The 24,055-nt window shown below is 44.2% G+C and overlaps 1 protein-coding gene across 3 annotated transcripts in view; it reads right to left on the minus strand.

Annotated features, from left to right (window-relative positions):
• Nucleotides 1-2,074: 2,074 nt before the first annotated feature.
• Nucleotides 2,075-24,055, minus strand: part of LOC129855105 (neurogenic locus notch homolog protein 2-like) — a 61,053-nt gene continuing 39,072 nt past the window's right edge. For 2 of the 3 annotated variants that reach the window (XM_055922436.1, XM_055922434.1), the window contains exons 12-34: nt 22,985-23,095; nt 22,684-22,876; nt 22,446-22,591; nt 22,208-22,321; nt 21,972-22,091; nt 21,706-21,858; nt 21,291-21,519; nt 20,832-21,033; nt 20,592-20,745; nt 20,242-20,426; nt 20,009-20,141; nt 19,614-19,865; nt 19,405-19,517; nt 18,213-18,754; nt 14,481-14,834; nt 14,203-14,345; nt 13,775-13,979; nt 13,421-13,502; nt 12,561-12,714; nt 12,116-12,435; nt 11,250-11,397; nt 8,507-8,604; nt 2,075-6,094 (exon numbers count right to left, since the gene is read on the minus strand). In XM_055922436.1, coding sequence (XP_055778411.1) covers nt 4,721-6,094; nt 8,507-8,604; nt 11,250-11,397; nt 12,116-12,435; nt 12,561-12,714; nt 13,421-13,502; nt 13,775-13,979; nt 14,203-14,345; nt 14,481-14,834; nt 18,213-18,754; nt 19,405-19,517; nt 19,614-19,865; nt 20,009-20,141; nt 20,242-20,426; nt 20,592-20,745; nt 20,832-21,033; nt 21,291-21,519; nt 21,706-21,858; nt 21,972-22,091; nt 22,208-22,321; nt 22,446-22,591; nt 22,684-22,876; nt 22,985-23,095 — 5,525 coding nt within the window. In that variant the 3' untranslated portion in view covers nt 2,075-4,720. The remainder of the gene's footprint in view (nt 6,095-8,506; nt 8,605-11,249; nt 11,398-12,115; nt 12,436-12,560; nt 12,715-13,420; nt 13,503-13,774; nt 13,980-14,202; nt 14,346-14,480; nt 14,835-18,212; nt 18,755-19,404; nt 19,518-19,613; nt 19,866-20,008; nt 20,142-20,241; nt 20,427-20,591; nt 20,746-20,831; nt 21,034-21,290; nt 21,520-21,705; nt 21,859-21,971; nt 22,092-22,207; nt 22,322-22,445; nt 22,592-22,683; nt 22,877-22,984; nt 23,096-24,055) is intronic. The other variant, XM_055922435.1, reaches the window with a different exon arrangement.

Raw genomic sequence — 24,055 nt, forward strand, 5'->3', positions numbered from 1 at the left:
GGCCACGGCCCTTGCAGAGCAAGGGGCAACCCTACTTAAAGTCTCAGAGCAAGTGACGTAACTGATTGAAATGCTACTAGCGCGTACCCGCTAACTAGCTAGCCATTTCACATCCGTTACACTATGAACACTAGGAAGCCAACCTTACTGAAATATATCACTCATTGGCCTATCCCTCTGTTCTGGCACAGATCTACTATTCACAGGGATCCTCTCAGGATCCCTCACCCTTGATCTACACTCCTCTACCTTCACTGTCTCAGCATACGACATCTTCTGCACTACTCTGACCCTGGCCACCTCAACTTGCCTCCCTCGCACCAGACATCACAGATCCCCAGCAACATGGGCACCTGTACAGATGACACACACAACTTTTCTCACCGAAACTATGCATTTCTCTGTGCACACGTCCCACATCTTTGAATCTCCATCCTACAGTGCTGCCACATGCCCATAAGTGTGACACCTATAATGTGTATTATGTATTTGATGCTCTTGAACCAGTGTCTCGAACACAACACTCCCAAGTGGGAGGATCAACACAAGTGGGTCTATCGAAAACTAACAGCTAATTGGACAGATCATTTTCCTAACCTTAACCTCATTCTTGTAACCTGCTAGGGTAGTTCTCCTAACCAGCCACGTTAATTCACCTAACCTGCCATGTTTATCCTAACCTGCTACTCTAATTTTCCTAACCTGCCACGTTAATTCTCCTAATCTGCTATGTTAGTATTCCTAACCTGCCACGTTAATAATACGAACCTGCTACATTAATGATCCTAACCTTCTTAGCTAAAAGGATACAAGGAAGGAAGCAGCCACATAACAGTCTTGAGTGGCAACCAATCTGCCCAATTAGCTGTTAGGTTGACACACCCACTGGTGTTGAGCCTCCTACTTGTTTTGTAATGCCCACTTTCATACACATTCCACATATGCAGTTACTGTACACATACTTGGATTAATTAGGTCTTTACTGTGTTCTCCACTTTTACATGAAGCAGCTATGCTACACTAAAAGTATGCGGACAACCTTTCAAATTAGTGGATTCGGCTATTTCAGCCACACCCGCTGCCGACAGGTGTATAAAATCGAGCACACAGCCATGCAATCTCCATGGACAAACATTGGCAGTAGAATGGCCTTACTGAAGAGGTCAGTGACTTAACGTGGCACCGTAATAGGAAGCTACCTTTCCAACATGTCAGTTCGTCAAATTTCTGCCCTGCTGGAGCTGCACCGGTTAACAAGTACTGTAATTGTGATGTGGAAACGTCTTGGAGCAACAACAGCTCAGCCACAACCCTGTGGGCCACACAAGCACACAGAACGGGACCGGCGAGTGCTGAAGAGCGTAGTGCGTAACAATCGTCTGTCCTCATTTGCAACACTCACTACCGAGTTCCAAACTGCTTCTGGAAGCAACGTCAGCATAAAAACTGTTTGTTAGAAGCTTCATGAAATGGGTTTCTAAGGCAGAGCAGCCGCACACACGCCTAAAAGCATCATGCGCAATGCCAAGCGTTGGCTGGAGTGGTGTAAAGCTCGCTGCCATTGGACTCGTTGCCAAGTGGAAACGCGTTCTCTGGAGTGATGAATCACGCTTCACCATCTGGCAGTCCGACGGACGAATCTGGGTTTGGCGGATACCAGGAGAACGCTACCTGCACCAATGCCTAGTGCCAACTGTAAACTTTGGTGGAGGAGGAATAATGGTCTGGGGCTATTTTTCATGATTCGTGCTAGGCCCCTTAGTTCCAATGAAGGGAAATCTTAACGCTACAGCATACAATGACATTCTAGACGATGTGTGACTGCAACTTTGTGGCAACAGTTTTGTGGCAACATCAGCACCCGACCTCGCTAATGCTCGTGGCAAATGGAAGCAAGTCCGCACAGCAATGTTCCAACGTGTAGTTGAACGCCTTCCCAGAAGAGTGGAGGCTGTTATAGCAGCAACGGGGGGACCAACTCCATATTAATGCCCATGATTTGCTTTAATTATTGCTTTATCAGTGAATTGGTTCAATGCCATAGTGTAATACAGAAAACAAATCTATTGTAATATGCATTGTTTTGAACAGTTTATTCATTTATTTCTAAAAACAATTCCTGTGTTTTACCATGAGAATGACACGTACGTGCACAATAGGCAGATATACAGAAATAAAGTCAGACTTTTTAGATCTATAATATGCATCATTTGTTTAGTATATTTCATATCAGACAGGTTTTGATCTTTATAAACAGGCATATTTTCCTCATCATACAAATATGAGGGGAAGCTACTTCATATAACGTGTATATATATATATATATATATATATATATATATATATATATATATATATATGGTTAGCAGAAAAAGTACAAACATTCAAAACTTGTTTATATACAGCACTTAAAAAAATAGCCTTGCATAATGCGGCATTTAGGTGTAAATACCATGCTCCACGAGCTCTGCTGATTTGATTATGTGGATAGTACATCAGAAGTAATTTGTAGTGGGGGATATTAAGTGCCAGATAGGGGGAATGGGAAAGGATTTTGGGGATTTTGGTATGTAGTTCTCATTAAGGCACTCGCATGATACCTTACCATGTGTGACGGGGCGGCAGGTAGCCTAGTGGTTAGAGCGTTGGACTAGTAACCGAAAGGTTGCAACATTGAATCCCCGAGCCGACAAGGTAAAAATCTGTCGTTCTGCCCCTGAACAAGGCAGTTAACCCACTGTTCTTAGGCCGTCATTGAAAATAAGAATTTGTTCTTAACTGACTTGCCTAGTTAAATAAAAGGTATAACAATAATCAATTACTGTATTTGGATTTTGCTCCGTCAAAGCCACATTAATCTTTCAAATACATTGTAAAAATAATCCACTTTGATTAGACAATACCTCCAAAATGCAACATTTCCAAAGAACACTTTCAACAGTCACCAATGTCATGGATTTGCAATGAATCACTTTGGTCTTAGAGACATTTATGTTCCATTTATCGGTACAAAATAGAAACAATCAATGATTGTCTGTAATCACAGAGCATTCACATAAGGCTGTGCTCATATGAGAAACATTAGGATGACAACAATACTCATTATACAATTGTTTTTATCTTAAACGACTTGGTTTATGAATCACAAAAAAAGATACACAAATACACTGATTGTAATTAAGCAAAAAAGTGATTACATGATGTTGGAAGAAATACTGTACCTCAACGCTCAACTGTTCTATCAAAGTGATTGACTTAGTAACATAATGTAAAGCATCTTCGTCCTCGTCTTATTTCACACACCATAGTGAAACCCCCATGGTGAGAGAACATGGAGAGAGACAGTGCAACATCAAACAATGCCTTTTTCTTTCATTTGATTTTTCAGTCACAATCTTTTCTTTTGTATCCATAACCGTACCATACATCTTAAACTCTTCAATAACACAGATTCTCCTGACACAGAACACCACAGCCCCCACTAACTGACATCCTCCCTAAGGTGTAAGGGAGAGACAGAGGCTACACTGTAACAAAGGCAATAATGAAAAAGAATACAGGAACTTACACTGAGTGTACAAAACATTAAGAACTCCTGCTCTTTCCATGACAGACTGACCAGGTGAATCCAAGTGAAAGCTATGATCCCTTATTGATGTCACTTGTTAAAATCACTTAAAAAAAAATCATTGTAGATGGGAGGAGACAGGTTAAAGAAGGATTTTTAAGCCTCGAGACATATTATATATGTGTGTCATTCAGAGGGTGAATTGGGCAAAACAAAAAATGCAAATGTCCTTGAACAGGATATGGTAATAGGTGCCAGGTGCACCAGTTTGTGTCAAGAACTGCAATGCTGCTGTGTTTTTCATGCTCAACAGTTTCCTGTGTGTATCAAGAAGTCTGTTCTTAGGGCAAAAGGGGTGCATCTCAATATTAGGAACGTGTTCCTAATGTTTGGTATACTCAGTGTACATGACAACTATTTACACCACAGTTTAGCTTAGAACCACACATTGAAGAGATGTATCTGCATGTTTTTAGCTTGTGTGTGTGTTTCTAAACACAATAGCCCCTCAAATAGCATCACCACATCCTAATCAGTAACATTCCATAATAAGAATCCATAAGGCAGTCTTCGCTTAGTGAACACATCTTAACATAAGCGAACGCAACCCATCATATAAAAAGTCAAGTTAATTTTCAATGAAACTGTATGTCCTTGGCAGAGGTCTACATAAACCAGTAAATGAAAATGATAGCATGTTAAATGAGCAATTATTTCCTTAAAAAAAGTAAAAAAATAAGTCTCAGCCCAAAGAAACGTCCCAAGAGGGATGACAATAAGAAGCAGAGTTAGGCAATATCTAATGTCGATTCTGTTTTGGTGTCTTCTTGAACAGTCCATTTTCCTTACATGATCACCGTTTGGCTCTGGTTCCTTGTTTGATTTCTGATGATCCGTCACTTTTAAATGTCAAAGGTACTTAAACAGTTTTTGGTTTTAGTTGACAATACTCATACAAGACTATACACTATCTTTAAGTGCAAAATTGAAGAAAATTATGTGACAATGAAGTGTAAAAATGATTACTGTAACCAGAGAGACGATAAGACAAGAGCAAATGACGAAAGAAGTGATGGATAAGAGTTTAAGTGTTGTAACTACTAAGATCAACAAAGCATTTAAGAGTTGGGCACTTTAAGAGAGTCCTCTTGTCTATGCAAACACCTGCATGTTGCCACGCTGAGGCTGCTGGGGGTTCTGTTGTGTCTGCTGGGACTGCGGCTGCAGCTGCTCCGGAATGTGTGTGTGGCGGAGAGGCAGCAGTGCATGGGGGTTCCCCAGGGGGGTGGGGCTGGTGGTGACGTCAGACCAGTCTGAGTTGGAGTGGGGGGAGGAGGAGGACCAGGGGTCAGGGGACTCAGGGGAGGGGGTGAGGTAAGGATGCTCACTGGGCGGGTGAGCCGGATAGCCTGGGGTGGTGCTCTCCGAGCCAGCCGTAGCGTAGCTGTGCTGAGAAGGAGGGGTTGGGTACTTATCCACGGGGCTCTGCATAGCCTGATAGGGAGGGAGCTGTTGGCGTGACTGGCCATCCTGCACCATGCCGTGGCCGTGGGCCAGGCCATGGGAGTGAGGGTGAGGGAGGCTGTGAGACAGGCTGTGCTGGAGGCTCATGTTGGGCATCTGGTACAACATGCCCTGGGTGCAGTGCAGGTGAGTAGGGCCCTGCTGAGATTGGGGCTGGCCCTGGGACTGCACCTGCCCAGGCTGGGGCTGCTTCAGCAGGGCCTGCCCGCCCCCCGGCGCCATCATTTGGAAGGTAACAATGGGAGGCAGCTGCTCACGGCTCATGGTGACATTCATAGGGGTGAGCAGGCCTTGGCCGTGGTGCTGGGACATGCTAGGGTGGCCACTGCCCATCTGCTGAGGGAGGAGGCTGAACATGTGGCCACCGTAGCCATGCTTCAGGCCCACCCAGCTCTGCTGCTGGCTCAGCATGTGGCTGACTGGGGGCAGCAGGGGCCTGGAGGAGGGGTTGTCCAGGAGAGGAGAGTTGGTCGTTTTGGAGGCCCCGGCAGCATCTCCTATGTATGAGTGTGGAGACTCCAGGGAGTCGACAGGGGACATGGTGACTGAGCTCTCCGACAGCCCTCCTGCAGCTTTAGTGCCGTTGCCACTGGCTCCTCCCACTGCAGGCCCTTCTCCTCCCGTTGGCTTCTTTCTCCGCTTGGCCTTCATGTCTTTCAGCTCTTTTGCTGTAGCCCCACCCACCCCTCCAACCTTTGCCCCACCGCGCCTGCTCTTCTTGCCCTGGGGTCCAGGGCGCATGCCCATGTAGCCAGCGCCATTGCCGCCACAGACCAAGGAAGAGTGTCCCCCGCCCATGTGGTTGGGGCCATTGTGAGGGCTGTGGACCAGGTTGTACTGGTCAAGCAGACGTACGATGTCATGGTGCATGCGCTCCTGTGCGGTGTCGCGGGGCAGCCGGTCCAGGTGGTCTGTGATGTCCCTATTAGAGTAGTGGTCCAGCAGAACCTGGGCCGCCTCAAAACTACCCTCTCTGGCTGCCAGGAACAACGGGGTCTGCTCCTGAAGGAACACAACAGGAGAAACAACCCATGAAGGCATGTACCAAGCTAATAAAACATTATCCTCGTGATAGAATATGGGACATACAGTGCATTCAAAAAGTATTCAAACCACTTCACTTTTTCCACATTTTGTTACATTACAGCCTTATTCTAAAATGGAATAAATACTTTTTTATTATCCCCCTCTTCTCAAATCTACCAATACCCCATAACAACGTAAATATCACATTTACATAAGTAGTCAGACCCTTTACTCAGTACTTTGTTGAAGCACCTTTGGCAGCGATTACAGCATTGAGTCTTCTTGGGTATGACATTACAAGCTTGGCACACCTGTATTTTGGGAGTTTCTACCATTCTTCTCTGCAGATCATCTCAAGCGCTGTCAGGTTGGATGGGGTGCGTCGCTGCACAGCTATTTTCAGGTCTCTCCAGAGATGTTCTATCGGGTTCAAGTCCGGGCACTGGCTGGGCCAAGGACATTCAAAGACTTGTCCCAAAACCACGCCTGCATTTTCTTGGCTGTGCTCTTAGGGTCTTTGTCCTGTTGGAAGGTGGAACTTCACCCCAGTCTGAGGTCCTGATCGCCCTGGAGCAGGTTTTTATCAAGGACCTCTCTGTACTTTACTCCATTCATCTTTCCCCTCAATCGTGACTAGTCTCCCGGTCCCTGCCGCTGAAGAAAATCCCCACAGCATGATGCTGCCACCACCATGCAACACCGTAGGGAAGGTATTGGCCAGGTGATGAGCGGTGCCTGGTTTCCTCCAGACGTGACACTTGGCATTCAGGCCAAACAGTTCAATCTTGGTTTCATCAGACCAGAGAATCTTGTCAGGTCTGCCACGAGCTGACCACGCTTTCACATGCGCGTTCACAAGGAGGACCTTCGTTCCACCGCTCTTCTGAAGTCAATCTAATTCTCCGGTTGGAACGTTATTCAAGATGTATGTTAACATCATTCTAAAGATTGATTCAGTACATCGTTTGACATGTTTCTACTGACTTACGGAACTTTTGGACATTGTCACGTTATAGTGGATGCGCTTTGTGACTTTGGAATTGTTTAGCCCTAACGTAGCTAATTGGACATAAATAACGGACATTATCGAACAAATCAAGCATTTATTGTGGACCTGGGATTCCTAGGACTGCATTCTGATGAAGTTCATCAAAGGTAAGGAAACATTTATCATGTATTTTCTGGTTTCTGTTGACCCCAACATGGCGGCTAATTTGGCTATTTTTCTGAGCCCCGTCTCAGATTATTGCATGATTTGCTTTTTCCGTAAAGTAAAAAAAAAATCTGACACAGCGGTTGCATTAAGGAGAGGTATATCTATAATTTCATGTGTATAACTTGTATTATCATCTACATTTATGATGAGAATTTCTGTTGAAACGATGTGGCTATGCAAAATCACTTGATGTTTTTGGAACTAGTGAATGTAACGCGCAGATTTTGTAAACTCAGATTTTTTGTTATAAATATGAACTTTATCAAACAAAACATGCATGTATTGTGTAACATGAAGTCCTATGAGTGTCATCTGATGAAGATAATCAAAGGTTAGTGATACATTTTATCCCTATTTCTGCTTTTTGTGAAAGCTATCTTTCGCTGGAAAAATGGCTGTGTTTATTGTGGTTTGGTGGTGACCTAACATAATCGTTTGTAGTGCTTTCGCTGAAAAGCATATTTGAAATCGGACACTTTTGTGGGATTAACAACAAGATTACCTTTTAAATGATATAAGACACATGTATGTTTGAGGAATTTTATTTATGAGATTTCTGTTGTTTGAATTTGGCGCCCTGCACTTTCACTGGCTGCTGTCATATCGATCCCGGTAGCGGGATGCAGCCATAAGAAGTTTTAAGAATGATGGAGGCCACTGTGTTCTTGGGGACTTTCAATGCTGCAGAAATGTTTTTGTACTATTCCCCAGATCTGTGCCTCGACATAATCCTGTCTCAGAGCTCTACAGACAATTCCTTAGACCCCATGGCTTGGTTTTTGCTCTGAAATGCACTGTCAATTGTGGGACCTTATATAGACAGGTGTGTGCCTTTCCAAATCATGTCCACCTGAGCTCAATTTCGAGTCTCATAGCAAAGGGTCTGAATAATTTAGTAATAAGTTATTTTTGTAATATTTTTTTTATAAGAAATTCTAAAAAACAGTTTTCGTTTTGTCATTATGTGGTATTATTGTGTGTAGATTGATGAGGGGAAAAATGTATTTAATCAATTTTAGAAGAAGGCTGTAACTAAAAAATACATAGAAAAAGTGAAGGGGTCTGAATACTTTCTGAATGCACTGTAGCTTGACTTAAAGACTACTTTTGAAATTTGAAAACGTGTGCAATACAAGGTAGAGACGTGAAATGCAAACTGAGGTAGTACAAACCTTGTTGTCCTGCATGTCTCTGTTGGCTCCATTCTTCAGCAGTACCAGAGTGGCCTCCACATTGTTCACAGCAGCTGCCCAGTGCAGAGCAGATTTACCTGAGAGAGGAATATGAGTCAAAGACAGACATGCAAATTGCTCTGTTACGGCACAAAACTATTTTGACTGCCCACTTTTTATTTTTTTGAGAAGGTTAGTCCTCAAGCAATGGCATGACCGAAATGCAAATGACAAAACCGCAATACAAACTCATGACCCAGCTTTAATGGAATTGTAATGGTAACTGGGCTCCATTGAGAGCGAGATTGAAACCACGGGACTATAAAGTAGACTTTTTTTGTTTTTTTAAATAGTTAAATTCACATAATTCATATTTAGATGGTTCTTCATATGTCTGTGAAGTAAAATGTTTGATAGTTCATTTTAAGTGAAAAACTGAAAAACTAAAAAGTCCTCTCCGCATAAAACTATTTGAACTTGCCACTAGAAGGTTCTATCTGCAATCCAATCACAAGCCTGAACAAATAGACAGACCAATCAGCACACGTTCTTGCCATCTCTCTCCATGTATGGGCTAGTCTAGCCAGCAATAATGGCAAGTAAGCAAAAAACAAGTAAATGATGTTGTCACATAGTCATTCAGTGATGACAGTAATTTGTCTGATTATCATAATACATTTCTTGATGTATTTGATGTGTTCTGACTGTCTTGGTAAAATAATGCTATTCTATAATTTATCATGTATTCAAATAGCTACAGTTTTCTGTCTAATTCAGAAAGATCCTTGTGGCTGAACCCAGATTGACATGTCAGAGCCATAAGGTTCTATCTTCAATTGCATCCCCTAAAACTGATTTACAAATGTCTCCTGATTTTGATATTCTGCACTTTAGGTACCTATAAGGTGAGGACCTTAATGGGTTATGAAAGAAGAGTTCACTACAAAACAGTTATGAGATCTGAAAACGATGCTTAATAGGGGCGGCAGGTAGCCTAGTGGTTAGAGCGTTGGGCCAGTAACCGAAAGGTTGCTAAATCAAATCCCCGAGCTGACAAGGGAAAAATCTGTCGTCCTGCCCCTGAACAAGGCAGTTAACCCACTGTTCCTAGGCAGTCATTGTAAATAAGAATCTGTTCTTAACTTCTCTAGGGTAGCATTTTCACGTTTGGATGAAAAACATGCCAGTTACTCATCGCCAGGAGATAAGATATGCATATTATTAGTAGATTTGGATAGAATGTTTTCTATCGGGGTTTCGAAGTTTCTAAAACTGTTTGAATCATGTCTGTGGGTATAACAGTACTTATTTAGCAGGCGAAACCCCGAGGACAAACCATTCATTTTTTTTAATTTTTTTAAGTCACCGTCTTTTCAATTCGTTTTTATTGGGACACCAGATTTCTAAGCATCTTGCTTGCAGTTCCTACGGCTTCCACTGGATGTCAACAGTCGTGAGAAATAGGTTGAGGTTATTCCTTTGTGTAATGAAGAAATACGGCCATCTTGAAGTCGAGGCACTCCTGGTGTCCTAGACATGCGTTTCAATCAAACAGAAGGCATGCTACATATCGTTTTAATCCTGTATTGAACACATATCATCCCGTCTTCAATTCTATCGATTATTAACGTTAAAAAATACCTAAAGTTGTATTACATAAGTAGTTTGAAATTTTTTGGCAAAGTTTAAAGGTAACCGTTGATATATTTTGTCGTTATGTTTGAGCAAGTTGGAACTGGTGTTTTTCTGGATCAAACGCGCCAAATAAATGGACATTTTGGACATATATCGACGGAATTAATCGAACAAAAGGACCATTTGTGATGTTTATGGGACATATTGGAGTGCCAACAACAGAAGCTCGTCAAAGGTAAGGCATGAATTATATTTTTATTCTGCGTTTTGTGTCGCTCCTGCAGGGTTGAAATGTTTTCTCTCTTTTGTTTACAATGGTGCTATGCTCAGATAATAGCATTGTATGCTTTCGCTGAAAAGCCTATTTGAATTCTGACATGTTGGCTGGATTCACAACCAGTGTAGCTTTAATTTGATATTAGCGTCTTGCCTAAACTCATATTTTTGGATATAAATATGAACCTTACCGAACATAAAATACATGTATTGTGTAACATGAAGTCCTATGAGTGTCATCTGATGAAGATTATCAAAGGTTAGTGATTCATTTTATCTCTATTTATGCTTTTTGTTAATGCTCTCTTTAGCTGGAAACATGGCTGTCTTTTTCTGTGACTTGGCTGATACCTTACATAATCGTTTGGTGTGCTTTCATCGTAAAACCTTTTTGAAATCGGACACTTTGGCTGGATTTACAACAAGTGTAGCTTTAAAATAGTGTAAAATACTTGTATGTTTGAGGAATTAAAATTATGTGATTTCTGTTGTTTTGAATATGGCGCCCTGCAGTATCACTGGCTGTTGATGAGGTGGGACGCTAACATCCCACCTACCCTAGAGAGGTTTTAACTGACTTGCCTAGTTAAATAAAGGTAAAAAAAATAATAAATCTCAGAACTATGCTTTGCGTAGATAGAACCTTACAGTCCCAAGGTCTTTCCTAATTCTTGCCCTGTATGGCAGTGCTCAATGAGAAAATCACTAAAACATTTCCTATTTAAGTATTACTGAACAGTTAGTCTCAGTTTAGAACAAATCTCTAATCCCACCTGTATAAAACAAATGTAAAATCATACAAGATACATGTAAAAACAATGCTAGTGCTCACCGTGGTCGTCGACAGCGTTGATGTCAGCGTGGCAATGTACCAGTTCCTCCACCATGCCTTCCACAGCCAGCCTGGCAGCCAGGATCAGAGGTGTGGTGCCATCGTTCATCCTGGCATCCAACTCCGTGGCCCGGTTACGGATCAGGATCTGAGAGGGGAACAGTGTTAAAGGGGCAGTGCAGTCAAAAACTTTATTTTCTTCTGTCATGTTTGTACACTCAGTATATATTTAACCGTGGTTTAGATGGTACAATGATTCTCTACACTATACATTTCTTGTTTTATCACAAACTGAAATTAGGCGAACTATTAGAAATTTAGCAACCAGGAAATGGCGGAACAACTTCTGCATATTGCACATTTAATGATATTTCCACACTGAGGTTGTAATAACAATGAAATTTAAAACAAAAATGGTGATAATGCCCTTTTATTGTAAGAGCCTAATTAAACATTTAAAAAACACCTGGAATTTCAATCTGTTCAGGTGGGATAGAGTTTTTGGCCACAGAATGACATCACAATCTGATTATTCTGACCAGCCCCACCAACGGCTGCACCTATGCCCAGTAAAGTGAAATCCATAGATTAGGGCCTAAATCATTTATTGACTGATTTCCTTATATGTAACGTAGTAAAATCTTTGAAATTGTTGCATGTTGCGTTTATATTTTTGTTCAGTATATTTCAAGTTATTTTCCATTACATAAACCCACAGTGATTTATTAAACATACAGTGATGATTTCAAAATAACATTTAAAAGACTGCATGGAGACTTTAACTCAATAAGCGCAATAAGATTTTTGAACTGGTGCCCATGTGAGCGCAGCTGCTCCAAAGAGAGTCTGTTTTTCTAGCCTCTCACCTGGAACACTCCCTGGGCATCGGCTGCCACAGCAGCGTGGAGAGGGGTGCGACCCATGTTGTCGTGAGCGTTGGCGTCTGCCCCAGCGTCCAGCAGCCTCTTGGCAGCATCGGCCCGGGCGTAGCGAGCAGCCAGGTGGAGCGCTGTCTCCCCGGTGCGGTCTGTCTGGGCCATGAGTGTTGCACCCTGGGTGATGAGGTCTGAGATGGCGTTGGGTCCCGGCTCGTCTCCCCCGCTCTCTTCCTCCTCCTCCGCCTGCAGGCCGCAATCAGATGCCCCTCCGATTCGTAGAGAGGCCAGCATCAGGGGGGTGAAGCCATCTGGAAAATATTTTTGCCATTTGGTCAGAGTCAAAAAACGACAGAGTTACATTCACAGCAATCACTTCTCAGTTAGGTATCCTTACACTTGATTGACACCAATCCTATTCAATCTTAAACTCTACCTGGTCCTTTGACATTGACATCCAGGCAGTCTGCCTCCAGATCAGTCTGTGGTGGAGTGAGAGAGATGTCAGCAGCCTTGTGGTGCTGCAGGGTCCACTCCCGTCTGTCCACTCCTCCATCCACACCCATGGGCAGCAGGGGCTTGTCCTCAGTCTGAAGGAGAGGGAGGCAAAGGGGGAGAGATTTTTAGACACTGACTCAATACCATTATGTATAGTAGGGTTGTTCCGCCAATTAGGTGCCTTTAGAGTACTGTAACTTCGTGGATTTCACCTAATTTTACCTTTCTGTCATAAAGACCACATAAAAAAAACATGTTTTTCCATCTCAAGAGGTTAAATAAAAGCTAACTCTGGGTAACAGGGTTGACGTGTTATGCTCAACTCGCTCAGTTTTCCACCACAAAAAGAGTACAACCAGCTCACCTGCTTTGGAATATTTTCACCATATGGAAACAAGAGTTCAGTTCACGTAAAAAGGTTGACCTTAAAATGAATCACTTATCACATGAAATGAATAATAACCTGTCGAAATGACTATGTTAAAACAACAAAATAACTAGGTCTTTACAATGTTGGAGAAAAGTTGGGGTTAAGTGGCTTAAAATCTTGCTAGAAGTCACAGAGGATGCTTAGAGGGACATGTCAAAATGTCCCTGATTTATTAAATTTTACATATAGTCTATATTAAAAGGGCACTTCCTTTAATATACAAGGCTTTCAGATTTCAATATTTGTCCAACATTTCTACTTAAAATATCAAAGGGAGGCAAAAGTCACTAATTTCCTGGAACGACGCAGTAGATGGTGAGCGTTCTGACCCAAAATGGCTGCCAAGAATGGTTCCTCTTCTCGCTCACCCTTACTTTCTTTGGAGGAGCCTCCTCTTCCATCCACCTCTGGCCTCCATCCATCATCCCTCCATCCTGGGTCTTGAAGTTCCTGCAGGGAGGAGAGGAAAAAGAGGTCAGTGTGTGGCTCAGGAGAATTACGGTACACCAGTCAAACATTTGTCTCAGTTCAGTGTCATTCTGAACATACTAGAGTATGGTACAGTATAGAGGTACACATTTGTCTTTATTCCCGGTGTAGTGCAGTAATTTAATAAAACAATAAATATATATTGACCGTATGCAGGCCCTGGTCAAATGTAGTGCACTATACATGGAATAGGGTGCCATTTCAGACGCAACTTCTGTCTTTTCTCCACTCACTTCATGCCGAAGTCGTCCTGGCCCACGGGTTCTCGCCTCTTGTCATCCTTCTTGGCCAGGAAGCCATCGGGGAGCCAGATGGCGCCGTGTTTGCGTTTCCTCTTGGCGGCCAGCACGCCCAGCACTAAGATGAGCAGGATGATGACGGCTGCTCCCACAGCCAGGTAGAGCAGGAAGGGGGGCTCAGGGGGTTCCGTAGGGTCACCTGGTGGTGGAGGAGACATGGAACTCTTAAGTAGGTGATGCTATCTGAAATGGACTCTGCATTCAGAGCACGGAACCGAGTGTCCATTTGGTACCAAAGAACATGATAAGTGGGTTTAATCAGGTCTGTGATCAAAGATAATTGTGTGCTGATGTAACATAACCATTAGGGTGTTTTAAATGTGTCTCAGAAATCACACTGGGAAGAAAGGAGAGGGACTTACTGTTGACAGAGACCACAGGGTAGGGCAGCTCAGATTTCAAGTACTCAGCAGCGATGAAGGATGCAGCCAGCTCTGTGCTGGAGAAGCAGTCCATGGAGCGCTCAGAACACTTACGGTTATCGATCTCCAGGTACACCTTAGACCTGCAGCAAACACAACTTCCGTTAGTCTTACTTTCCAACATGGAAGACTATACACACACCTCATCTTATCTAGTAGAGAAAGAGAGAGAGACAGAGAAAGAGGGAGACAGACTGGATAAATACACATCTCCTTACCCGATAACCTCCTTGTCTAGCTCCCGTTTGCCTCTAAGCTTCATTGTAGAAGGCTGTACTTCATTGGCATCGTCGTGCTCCAGGCCGTAGTACGGATACAACATAGGTTTCTGCTGGTCGTCCATCTTGACACGGAGGTTGGTGTGCAGCAGGGTTCCCAGGGAGCGCAGGAAGCCTCTCATGTCTCTCATTAGCTCCTCAGGCTGCAGTAACACTACGATCACCAGCGTTCCATCAGCCACAACAGCAGGGGTGTCCCCAGAGCAGTCCAGGCCGTCCCAGCCACATGCCTCCGTGTTACAGCCCTTATCACAGATCTTGTTGGCATAGTGGGCCGCACAGTACTTATCATACCTGTATATAGGACAAGGGAGAGGGTTAGGGAATTCAGAATACTCTAGGAGTTCCTATGGGTTAATAAGCTTTGAAATTTGAATGTAATTAATAAGACATACACACTGAGTGTACAAAACATGAAGAACACCTGCTCTTTCACTGACAGACTGACCAGGTGAATCCAGGGGAAAGCTATGATTCTTTATTGATGTCACTTGTTAAATCCACTTCAAAATCGGTGTAGATGAAATAGGAGACAGGTTAAAAAATATATTTTTAAGCCTTAAACCTCTTATGGCTGAGATCGGCTAAGATGCCGTTAACGGGATCGATTTGACAACAGCCAGTGAAAGTGAAGGGCGCAAAATTCAAACAACAGAAATCTCATAATGAAAATTCCTCAAACATACAAGTATTTCACACCATTTTAAAGACAAACTTGTTGTTAATCCCACCACAGTGTCCGATTTCAAAAAAGGCCTTACGACGAAAGCACACCAAACGATTATGTTAGGTCAGTACCTAGTCACAGAAAAACACAGCCATTTTTCCAGCCAAAGAGAGGAATAAAATGAATCACTAACCTTTGATGATCTTCATCAGATGACACTCATAGGACTTCATGTTACACAATACATGTATGTTTTGTTCGATAAAGTGCATATTTATTAGAGGTCGACCAATTAAATTGGAATGGCCGATTAATTAGGGCCGATTTCAAGTTTTCATAACAATCGGAAATCGGTATTTTTGGGCGCCGTTTTTTTTTATACCTTTATTTAACTAGGCAAGTCAGTTAAGAACAAATTCTTATTTTCAGTGACGGCCTAGGAACGGTGGATTAACTGCCTTGTTCAGGGGCAGAACGACAGATTTTCACATGGTCAGCTCGGGGGATCCAATCTTGCAACCTTACAGTTAACTAGTCCAACGCAATAACGACCTGCCTCTCTCTCGTTGCACTCCACAAGGAGACTTCCTGTTACACGAATGCAGTAAGCCAAGGTAAGTTGCTAGCTAGCATTAAACTTATCTTATAAAAAACAACCAATCATAACCACTAGTTAACTACACATGGTTGATGATATTACTAGATATTATCTAGCGTGTCCTGCGTTGCATATAATCTGACTGAGCATACAAGCATACAAGTATCTAAGTATCTGACTTAGCGGTGGTAGGCAGAAGCAGGCGCGTAAACATTCATTCAAACAGCACTTTCGTGCGTTTTGCCAGCAGCTCTTCGTTGTGCGTCAAGCATTGCGCTGTTTATGGCTTCAAGCATATCAACTCCCGAGAGAGGCTGGTGTAACCGAAGTGAAATGGTTAGCTAGTTAGCGCGCGCTAATAGCGTTTCAAACGTCACTCGCTCTGAGCCTTCTAGTAGTTATTCCCCTTGCTCTGCATGGGTAACGCTGCTTCGATGGTAGCTGTTGTATTCCTTGTTCGAGCCCAGGGAGGATCGAGGAGAGGGATGGAAGCTATACTGTTACACTTGCAATACTAAAGAACATCCAATAGTCAAAAGGTTAATGAAATACAAATGGTATAGAGGGAAATAGTCCTATAATTCCTATAATAACTACAACCTAAAACTTCTTGCCTGGGAATATTGAAGACTCATGTTAAAAGGAACCACCAGCTTTCATATGTTTTCATGTTCTGAGCAAGGAACTGAAACGTTAGCTTTCTTACATAGCACATATTGCACTTTTACTTTCTTCTCCAACACTTTTGTTCTTGCATTATTTAAACCAAATTGAACATGTTTCGTTATTTATTTGAGGCTAAATTGATTTTATTGCTGTATTATATTAAGTTAAAATAAGTGTTAATTCAGTATTGTTGTAATTGTCATTATTACAAAAAAAAAAAAAAAAAGGCCGATTAATCGGCATCGGCTTTTTTTGGTCCTCCAATAATCGGTATCGGCGTTGAAAAATCATAAAAATCGGTCGACCTCTAATATTTATATCCCAAAATCTCAGTTTACATTGGCGCGTTACGTTCAGTAATGTTTTGCTTCCAAAACATCCAGTGATTTTGCAGAGAGCCACATCAATTTACAGAAATAGTCATCATAAACTTTAATATAAGATACAAGTGTTATGCACAGAATTACTGTCAGATTTCACTGTCAAATTTTAAAAAACTTTACAGAAAAAGCAAACCATGCAATAATCTGAGTACAGCGCTCAGACAACAAAACCATGTTGGAGTCAACAGAAGTCAGAAATAGCGTTATAAATATTCCCTTACCTTTGATGATCTTCATGAGAATGCATTCCCAGGAATCCCAGTTCCACAATAAATGTTTGATTTGTTCGATAAAGTACATAATTTATGTCCAAATACCTCCTTTTTTTTTGCACGTTTAGCCCAGTAATCCAAATTCATGAGGCGCGAGCAGACGAAAAGTACAAAAGTTCCGTTACAGTCTGTAGAAACATGTCAAACGATGTATAGAATCAATCTTTAGGATGTTTTTATCATAAATCTTCAATAATGTTTCAACCGGAGAATTCCGCTGTCTTCAGAAATGCAATGGAACGCACGTGAACGCGCGTGGTCAGCTCATGGCACTCTGTCAGACCCCTGACCCAAAGAGCCCTCATTCCCCCCTCCTTCACAGTAGAAGCATCAAACAAGGTGCTAAAGACTGTTGAAATCTAGTGGAAGCCTTAGGAAGTGCAATATGACCAATATCCCACTGTATATTCGATAGGCGATGAGTTGAAAAACTACAAACCTCAGATTTCCAACTTCCTGGTTGGATTTTTTCTCAGGTTTTTGCTTGCCATATGAATTCTGTTATACTCACAGACATCATTCAAACAGTTTTAGAAACTTCAGAGTGTTTTCTATCCAAATATACTAATAATATGCATATCTTAGCTTCTGGGACTGAGTAGCAGGCAGTTTACTCTGGGCACCTTATTTATTCAAGCTACTCAATACTGGCCCCAGCCATAAAAAGTTAAGACATGGATTGAGCATGTGTGTCATTCAGAGGGTGAATGGGCAAGACAACAAATGGAAGTGCCTTTGAACGGGGTATGGTAGTAGATGCCAGGCGCACCAGTTTGTGTCAAGAACCACAACACAGCTGGGTTTTTCATGCTCAACAATTTCCTGGGTGTATCAAGAATGGTCCACGACCCAAAGGACATCCAGTCAACTTGACACAACTGTGGGAAGCATTGGAGTCAACGTGGGCCAGCATCCCTGTGGAACGCTTTCGACACCTTGCAGATTCCATGCCCCGACGAATTGAGGCTGTTCTGATGGTAAAAGGGGGCGTGCAACTCAAAATTAGGAACGTGTTCTTATATGTTTGGTATACTCAGTGTACATGTGTATTGATGTCTTTATGTTGTTGCCAACTCTTGTACCTACTTGCAGTAAGACTGTGCACTCTCCTGACACTCGAAGCTGTCAAAGAGGCAGCCAGAGTTGTCACACTCGGGGTCACATCGGCCGTTGCGGAACAGCTCCCAGCAGGGCACCGGGGTGGTGCAGTTGACCCATGGCTGGCGCCAATATAGAGAACAGTCCCCTCCGTCCCATTGGCACTCATGGCTGTTGCACTGCGGGTCACACACCTTATCCCCAGAATGCTGCTCACACGCTACGTAGGGGCAGGAAGCGGGGGTGCTGGGAGACGGATCGAAGATGACATTCTCACAGTGCCTGCCTGAGAAGTGGGCTGGGCAGTGACAGCTGTACTGGTAGGGTTGGTTCGTCATACAGGTGCCCCCGTTCAGACAGGGCCGGTTCTGGCAGCTGTGGACGGTCTCGCAGCGGGGCCCACTGAAGCCTGGCTGGCAACGGCAGTGCGGACGACCAACCTGAGACTCCTGGCAGTGCCCACCGTTCTGGCAACGCAGCTTGGCACAGTTGTAGCCCTCCACCTCTCCACAGTTGAAGCCAGTGAAGCCCTGAGGGGTCGGAACAGAGTGGGCATCAGACATGTGAACAGACTGGCTAGACAGATACCTGTGGTCTCCGTTTTACATATCTAACATGCATTACTGCAGTTGACTAGTCAGAAAAGCTGGGAGAATCTACTAACTTTGGTATATTCCTAGAACACTGCTGTTCTCAGTCATACCTGACCTGTGTTGTTTCACCCTCTGAAGCAAGTGTGACAATAAGGAGAAGGAAGGGGTTAGTGGCTTGGAAAACAAGCCAGCAGGTCAGGGTTTCATAAACTCGGTCCTCGGAAACCCAAGGGGTGCACGTTTTGGTTTTTGCCTTAACACTACCTAGTTGATTCAAATTATCAAAGCTTGATGATGAGTTAATTAATTAATTAAATCTGATTAATTAAATCAGCAGTGTAGTGCTAGAGCAAAAACCAAAACATGCACCGTGTTTGGAAACCCTGCAGTAGGGAAAGAAAACTCACTCCATATCTACATTAGAGGTAATTACAATTTTATACAGCACAATGCAATTGCAGTTGGAAATCCATTCAAAACAAAGAGAGAAAGATCAGCAAGCTGGCACATGGAGTACTTAGTAACACAGCAGTCTGGCAGTTGGAAAACAAACATTGAAAATGGTAGAGTAACGTTATATGACTTACTGGTTGACAGATGCATGTGTATCCATGCACTGAGCTCATGTTCATGGAGCAGGTGCCACTGTTATGGCACGGCTTCGACTGGCACAGGTCCACCATGGACTCACAGTGGCGTCCTAGGACAACAGACAGACATGTCATGTTATACAGCATGAATGTGGGGTAAGCTAGGTAACTTGATACTTTCTAACATATACAGAGGGGCACTCTACCTGTGTAGCCCAAGCGACAGCGGCACTGGTAGTCATTGGCCAGCTGTACACAGTCCAGGCTACCAGGAGAGTGGCAGGGACCAGAGAGACACTCGTTGACATCCCCCTCACAGTGTTCCCCAGCGAAGCCAGGGGGGCAGGAGCAGGTGTAGCGTCCCACCCCGTCCACACACTGGCCCCCGTTCAGACAGCGAAGCTCCCAGGAGCCAGGCTTGGGAGCACAGTCGTCCACATTCACCTCACACTGAACACCTACAGAGAAGGGGAGGAGAGAGAGAGGAGAGTGGGAGGGAAGACCATCAGTTCAGAGGTCAGAATTCTAGTTGTACATTATGCAAAACCAATGGGCCAGAAAGAGATAGATAAAGCAAGAGTATCTTCCGGTATCTGCTTACCATTAGTGCCAGGTGGGCAGGCGCAGGAAAAGCGGTTTATGAGGTTGATGCAGGTTCCTCCGTGGTGACAAGGATTAGAGTGACACTCATCCACATCATATTCACAGTTCACCCCCTGGTAGCCAGCCTTGCACTGGAACAGATTAATACATTTTTAGATGTTTCCCTGGGTGCAGTACAGTAAGTGCAATACTTAGATCCCACACGCAGACACACATTCATACACAACTTACCATACACTCATATGTGCCCTGGTAGTCCATGCAGGTGGCCCCGTTGCGGCAGGGGTTGGAAAGGCACTCATCCACCATCTCGTTACAGTAGCTGCCCGTGTAACCAGGCAGGCACTGACACTGGTGGGCATTACCCACGTTCACGCAGCGACCCGAGTGCTTGCACACTAACTCCACTTGTATACCTGGCCGAGACAAAGACACGTTAACCAGAGACGCATTATGAGTAATATATCTTCAAATGGTCTTTACCTCAAATATATCTTTACCTATATAAGTTTCATATTTCACTGGTGACAGAGAGGTGACTGAATGAAAGAAATGGTACTATAGAGGCATTGCCTGCTCACCGTTCCGAGCAGCATAGTCCTGACAGGACATGTTGGGGACATCACAGTACATGCCAGTCCAGCCCACAGGACAGTGACACAACCAGGTGGTCTCTGACTGGGAACAAGACCCTCCATTTTGGCACAGTGGCTGGCTACACAGGTTCACAAAGTTCTGCATGGAGAGAAAAGTGAGTGTACAATTTTAGCATTGATTTTCAAATGAAGAACCAGGCAAGAACCATACTACACACACTCTACCTGGCAGTTCTGTCCATTGTAGCCCACAGGGCAGGTGCAGCGGTAGGAGCCCAGGCCATCAGTGCAGGTTCCTCCGTTCTGGCAGGGCTGAGAGTCACACTCATTCTGCTCATACTCACAGAAGGTGCCGTAGAAACCAGGACGACAACGACACGAGAAGGTGTTGATGTCATCAACACAGGTCCCGTTATTCAGACAGGAACTAGAGGAAGGGAGAAACAAATTGAGGGAGAGAGAAAGAGAGATGTAGTCATGCATGATGGAAAGTCGAACATATGTAGGTAGATAGGAATTCCTTGTGCGTTGCAAAGGAAATTCATTTTCAATACATGTTCTATACATCTAAATGTGTCCCAATCCACATATCAAAAAGGAAACTCATCGAAGAATAATTCTGAGTGCATCTCAACGTTAAACCCTTTAAAATTGTGACTATAGTTACAGTCCTTTGTAACCCACCTCTCAGTGCATTCTGGGATGTTGTGTTCACAGAGGATTCCATCGAAACCTGGCCGGCACACACAGACAAAGCTGTTGACGTAGTCCCGGCACACAGCTCCATTCTGGCACGGCTGACTGGCACACTCGTCCACTTCTGCCTCACAACGCTCACCATCAAACCCTTGCCGGCAGTCACAGGAGAACCCTCCCACTTCGTCCACACAGGAACCACCGTTCAGACACGGGTCTGAGAGGGAGAGAGAGACACATAAAAAGAAAGGGTTGGCGTCAGACAAGAAGTTTAAAAGACCCAGAATAGTAACTAACTACGGAGATGAGAGTGTACAAGGTGCTCATGGAGAGTACCCAATATGCAGTAGTATACGTGTTGATAGTACAAATTAAAGTAAAAGAGAAATGTGTGATAACTCACTGGGGGAGCAGTCATCGATGTTGGTCTGGCAGTTGAGACCGCTGTAGCCTGGTCGACACTTGCACACGTAGCTGCCCTGGCTGTTGATGCAACGGGCCCTGTTCTGACATGGGTTCTTCATGCACTCATCCACATCCTCAGTGCAGCGGGGGCCTATTCACAAACATACCATTTCAATTAACATCAACGCAACAACTGAATGGTAGAAAATGTCCCCCAACACACACACACAAACAAACCTTTTCTCTCTTTCTATGAATACTCACCTTGCCAGCCGCTGGAACATCGACAGGTGTAAAAGGTGTAGTCTGGGGTTGGCTGACACACACCTCCCCTCTCACATGGATGAGATGCACAGGGAACCAACTCGTCCTCACAGTGTTTTCCTGTGGACGTACATAGCAATATTGGTAATATCCAAAATGGCCACGATACAAATCAACTCAGCTCCAACAGAGGGAATGTGTCCTGGATAGTACAGTAGTGTGGCTGGTGTTGTTACCGGAGTATGGAGGATCACACAGGCAGCTGTAGGTGTTGACTCCGTCCACACAGGTACCATGGTTCTCACACGGGCTTGATGCACACTCCTCCATGTTGAACTCGCAGTTCACACCTGAGGGGAGAGGGATGTTTTTAACTAAAATGGTGAACAGAAAAACACGTGTATCTGTTAGGTACTGCAGTTTAATGGGATCATCTGTATATTAATAAAGGATAAATGAAACCCTGATTCAGACCTGTGAATCCGGGGCGACACTGGCAAGAGTATCCGTTGAGTCTGTCCACACAGGTGCCTCTGTGCTGGCAGGGGCTGGACTGGCACTCATCCTTCTCCTGGTCACAGTGCTGCCCCACCCAGCCAGAATCACACTCACAGTTGTACCTACATACAGACCAGGGGAGGGGTAGGAATATTATTTTACATGAAGTACGTAACTCAAGAAAGAGATAGAGATAAGGTCAGGAGAAGCGTACCCGCTCTGCTGCTCTACACAGTCTCCGTGTACACAGGGCTGGGGGGCACAGTGGTTGGTGCCAGAGTGGCACAAGGGGCCGTGGGTGCCTGGGGGACACTGGCAGATGAAGCCGTTTACCTTGTCCACACACGTACCCCCACTCATACACGGGCTGGAATTACACTCATGGATATCCACGTCACATTTTGCTCCTGTGAGAGAAGGAATTCAGAAAGTTAATTCATTCACTGGAAAAAAATCAGGCTGTCATTAACATGGAAATGCATCTAAATAGATGAGAGGGAGAAGTGTGTGTTTACCTGCGTATCCTGGAGCACAGACACACTTGTACTCGTTGATCCCGTCCTGGCACTCTCCATATTCACAGGGGTTACTGGCACAGTCGTCAACATTGAACTCACAGTTCACCCCTGAGAAGAAAACCAGAAGACAAACCATTTAGTCTTGAGTCTAATGTAAGAAAGGAAGGATGCATTTTGAAGTTACTTGAACAGGCTCTCCATTACACAAGGTAGACGCAGTTCCAATGGCCTCCACCAGGGGGAGCTGTGGACTAGCTGATAGTGCTTAACAGGCGTGTTCCAAAGAGAGCTGAGCGAGTGAAAGTGTGTGTGACCTAAGCTAGCTAACTGGCTGGCTGACTGGCTGTATGTGTCTGTCTCGGTCGGTGTGTGTGTACAGCACCAGTGCTCTGGCCGCACTAATCCCCCCAGGCCCCTGCAGCGTGCTGGGCACAGCAGGGCAGAGCTCGGACGACCCTTATGACTGTTCCACTCCTGTCTGAGTGCATTGTGCTGAGAGCTGCAGGAAGCCCCTTCCACACCACAGAACACAACAGAACTGAGTAGGAACTGCTGGTGTTTCAGGTTCAGAGCAGCACATAGCTTTGGGGCTGAGAGCACCTTCTGAGCAGCAGTGTAAGTTGGGGCTACATGACACCAATGAAGTCATGGTCTACTAAAGTTTACAAACTATAGTTTGGTCATGGTCAAGACCAGAGTTTTACACATAAGTGTTTTCCCTGGGATTTTTTTCAGCAGTGGTCGCTAAGGTAGTGGGGTGGGGGATACCCCACCAGGAGATCTTTTTGGTAGAATGACTGCGAGGCCATTTCTGGTGACAATTTAAAAGGACATTCTACTCCAAAACGTATGAACTTAAAGGTGCTCTGCTGCTCCTCTCTCCCTTCTTTGTGCTCTTGCTCTACCCCATGGGTGTCCCACTCATTTTGCAGCACGGGTCACATTTGGTATTCACTGAGGTCCGGAGGGCCGCAAAAAAATGGTCCTCTATCCAAGAGGTCTTCAACCTTTTCTTGCCCAGGGAACCTTCCCAGGCAAACCAGCGACCCAGGGAACCCCATCATAGAA

The sequence above is a fragment of the Salvelinus fontinalis genome, chromosome 5, assembly GCF_029448725.1.
Source record: "Salvelinus fontinalis isolate EN_2023a chromosome 5, ASM2944872v1, whole genome shotgun sequence".
Taxonomy (NCBI): Eukaryota; Metazoa; Chordata; class Actinopteri; order Salmoniformes; family Salmonidae; genus Salvelinus; species Salvelinus fontinalis.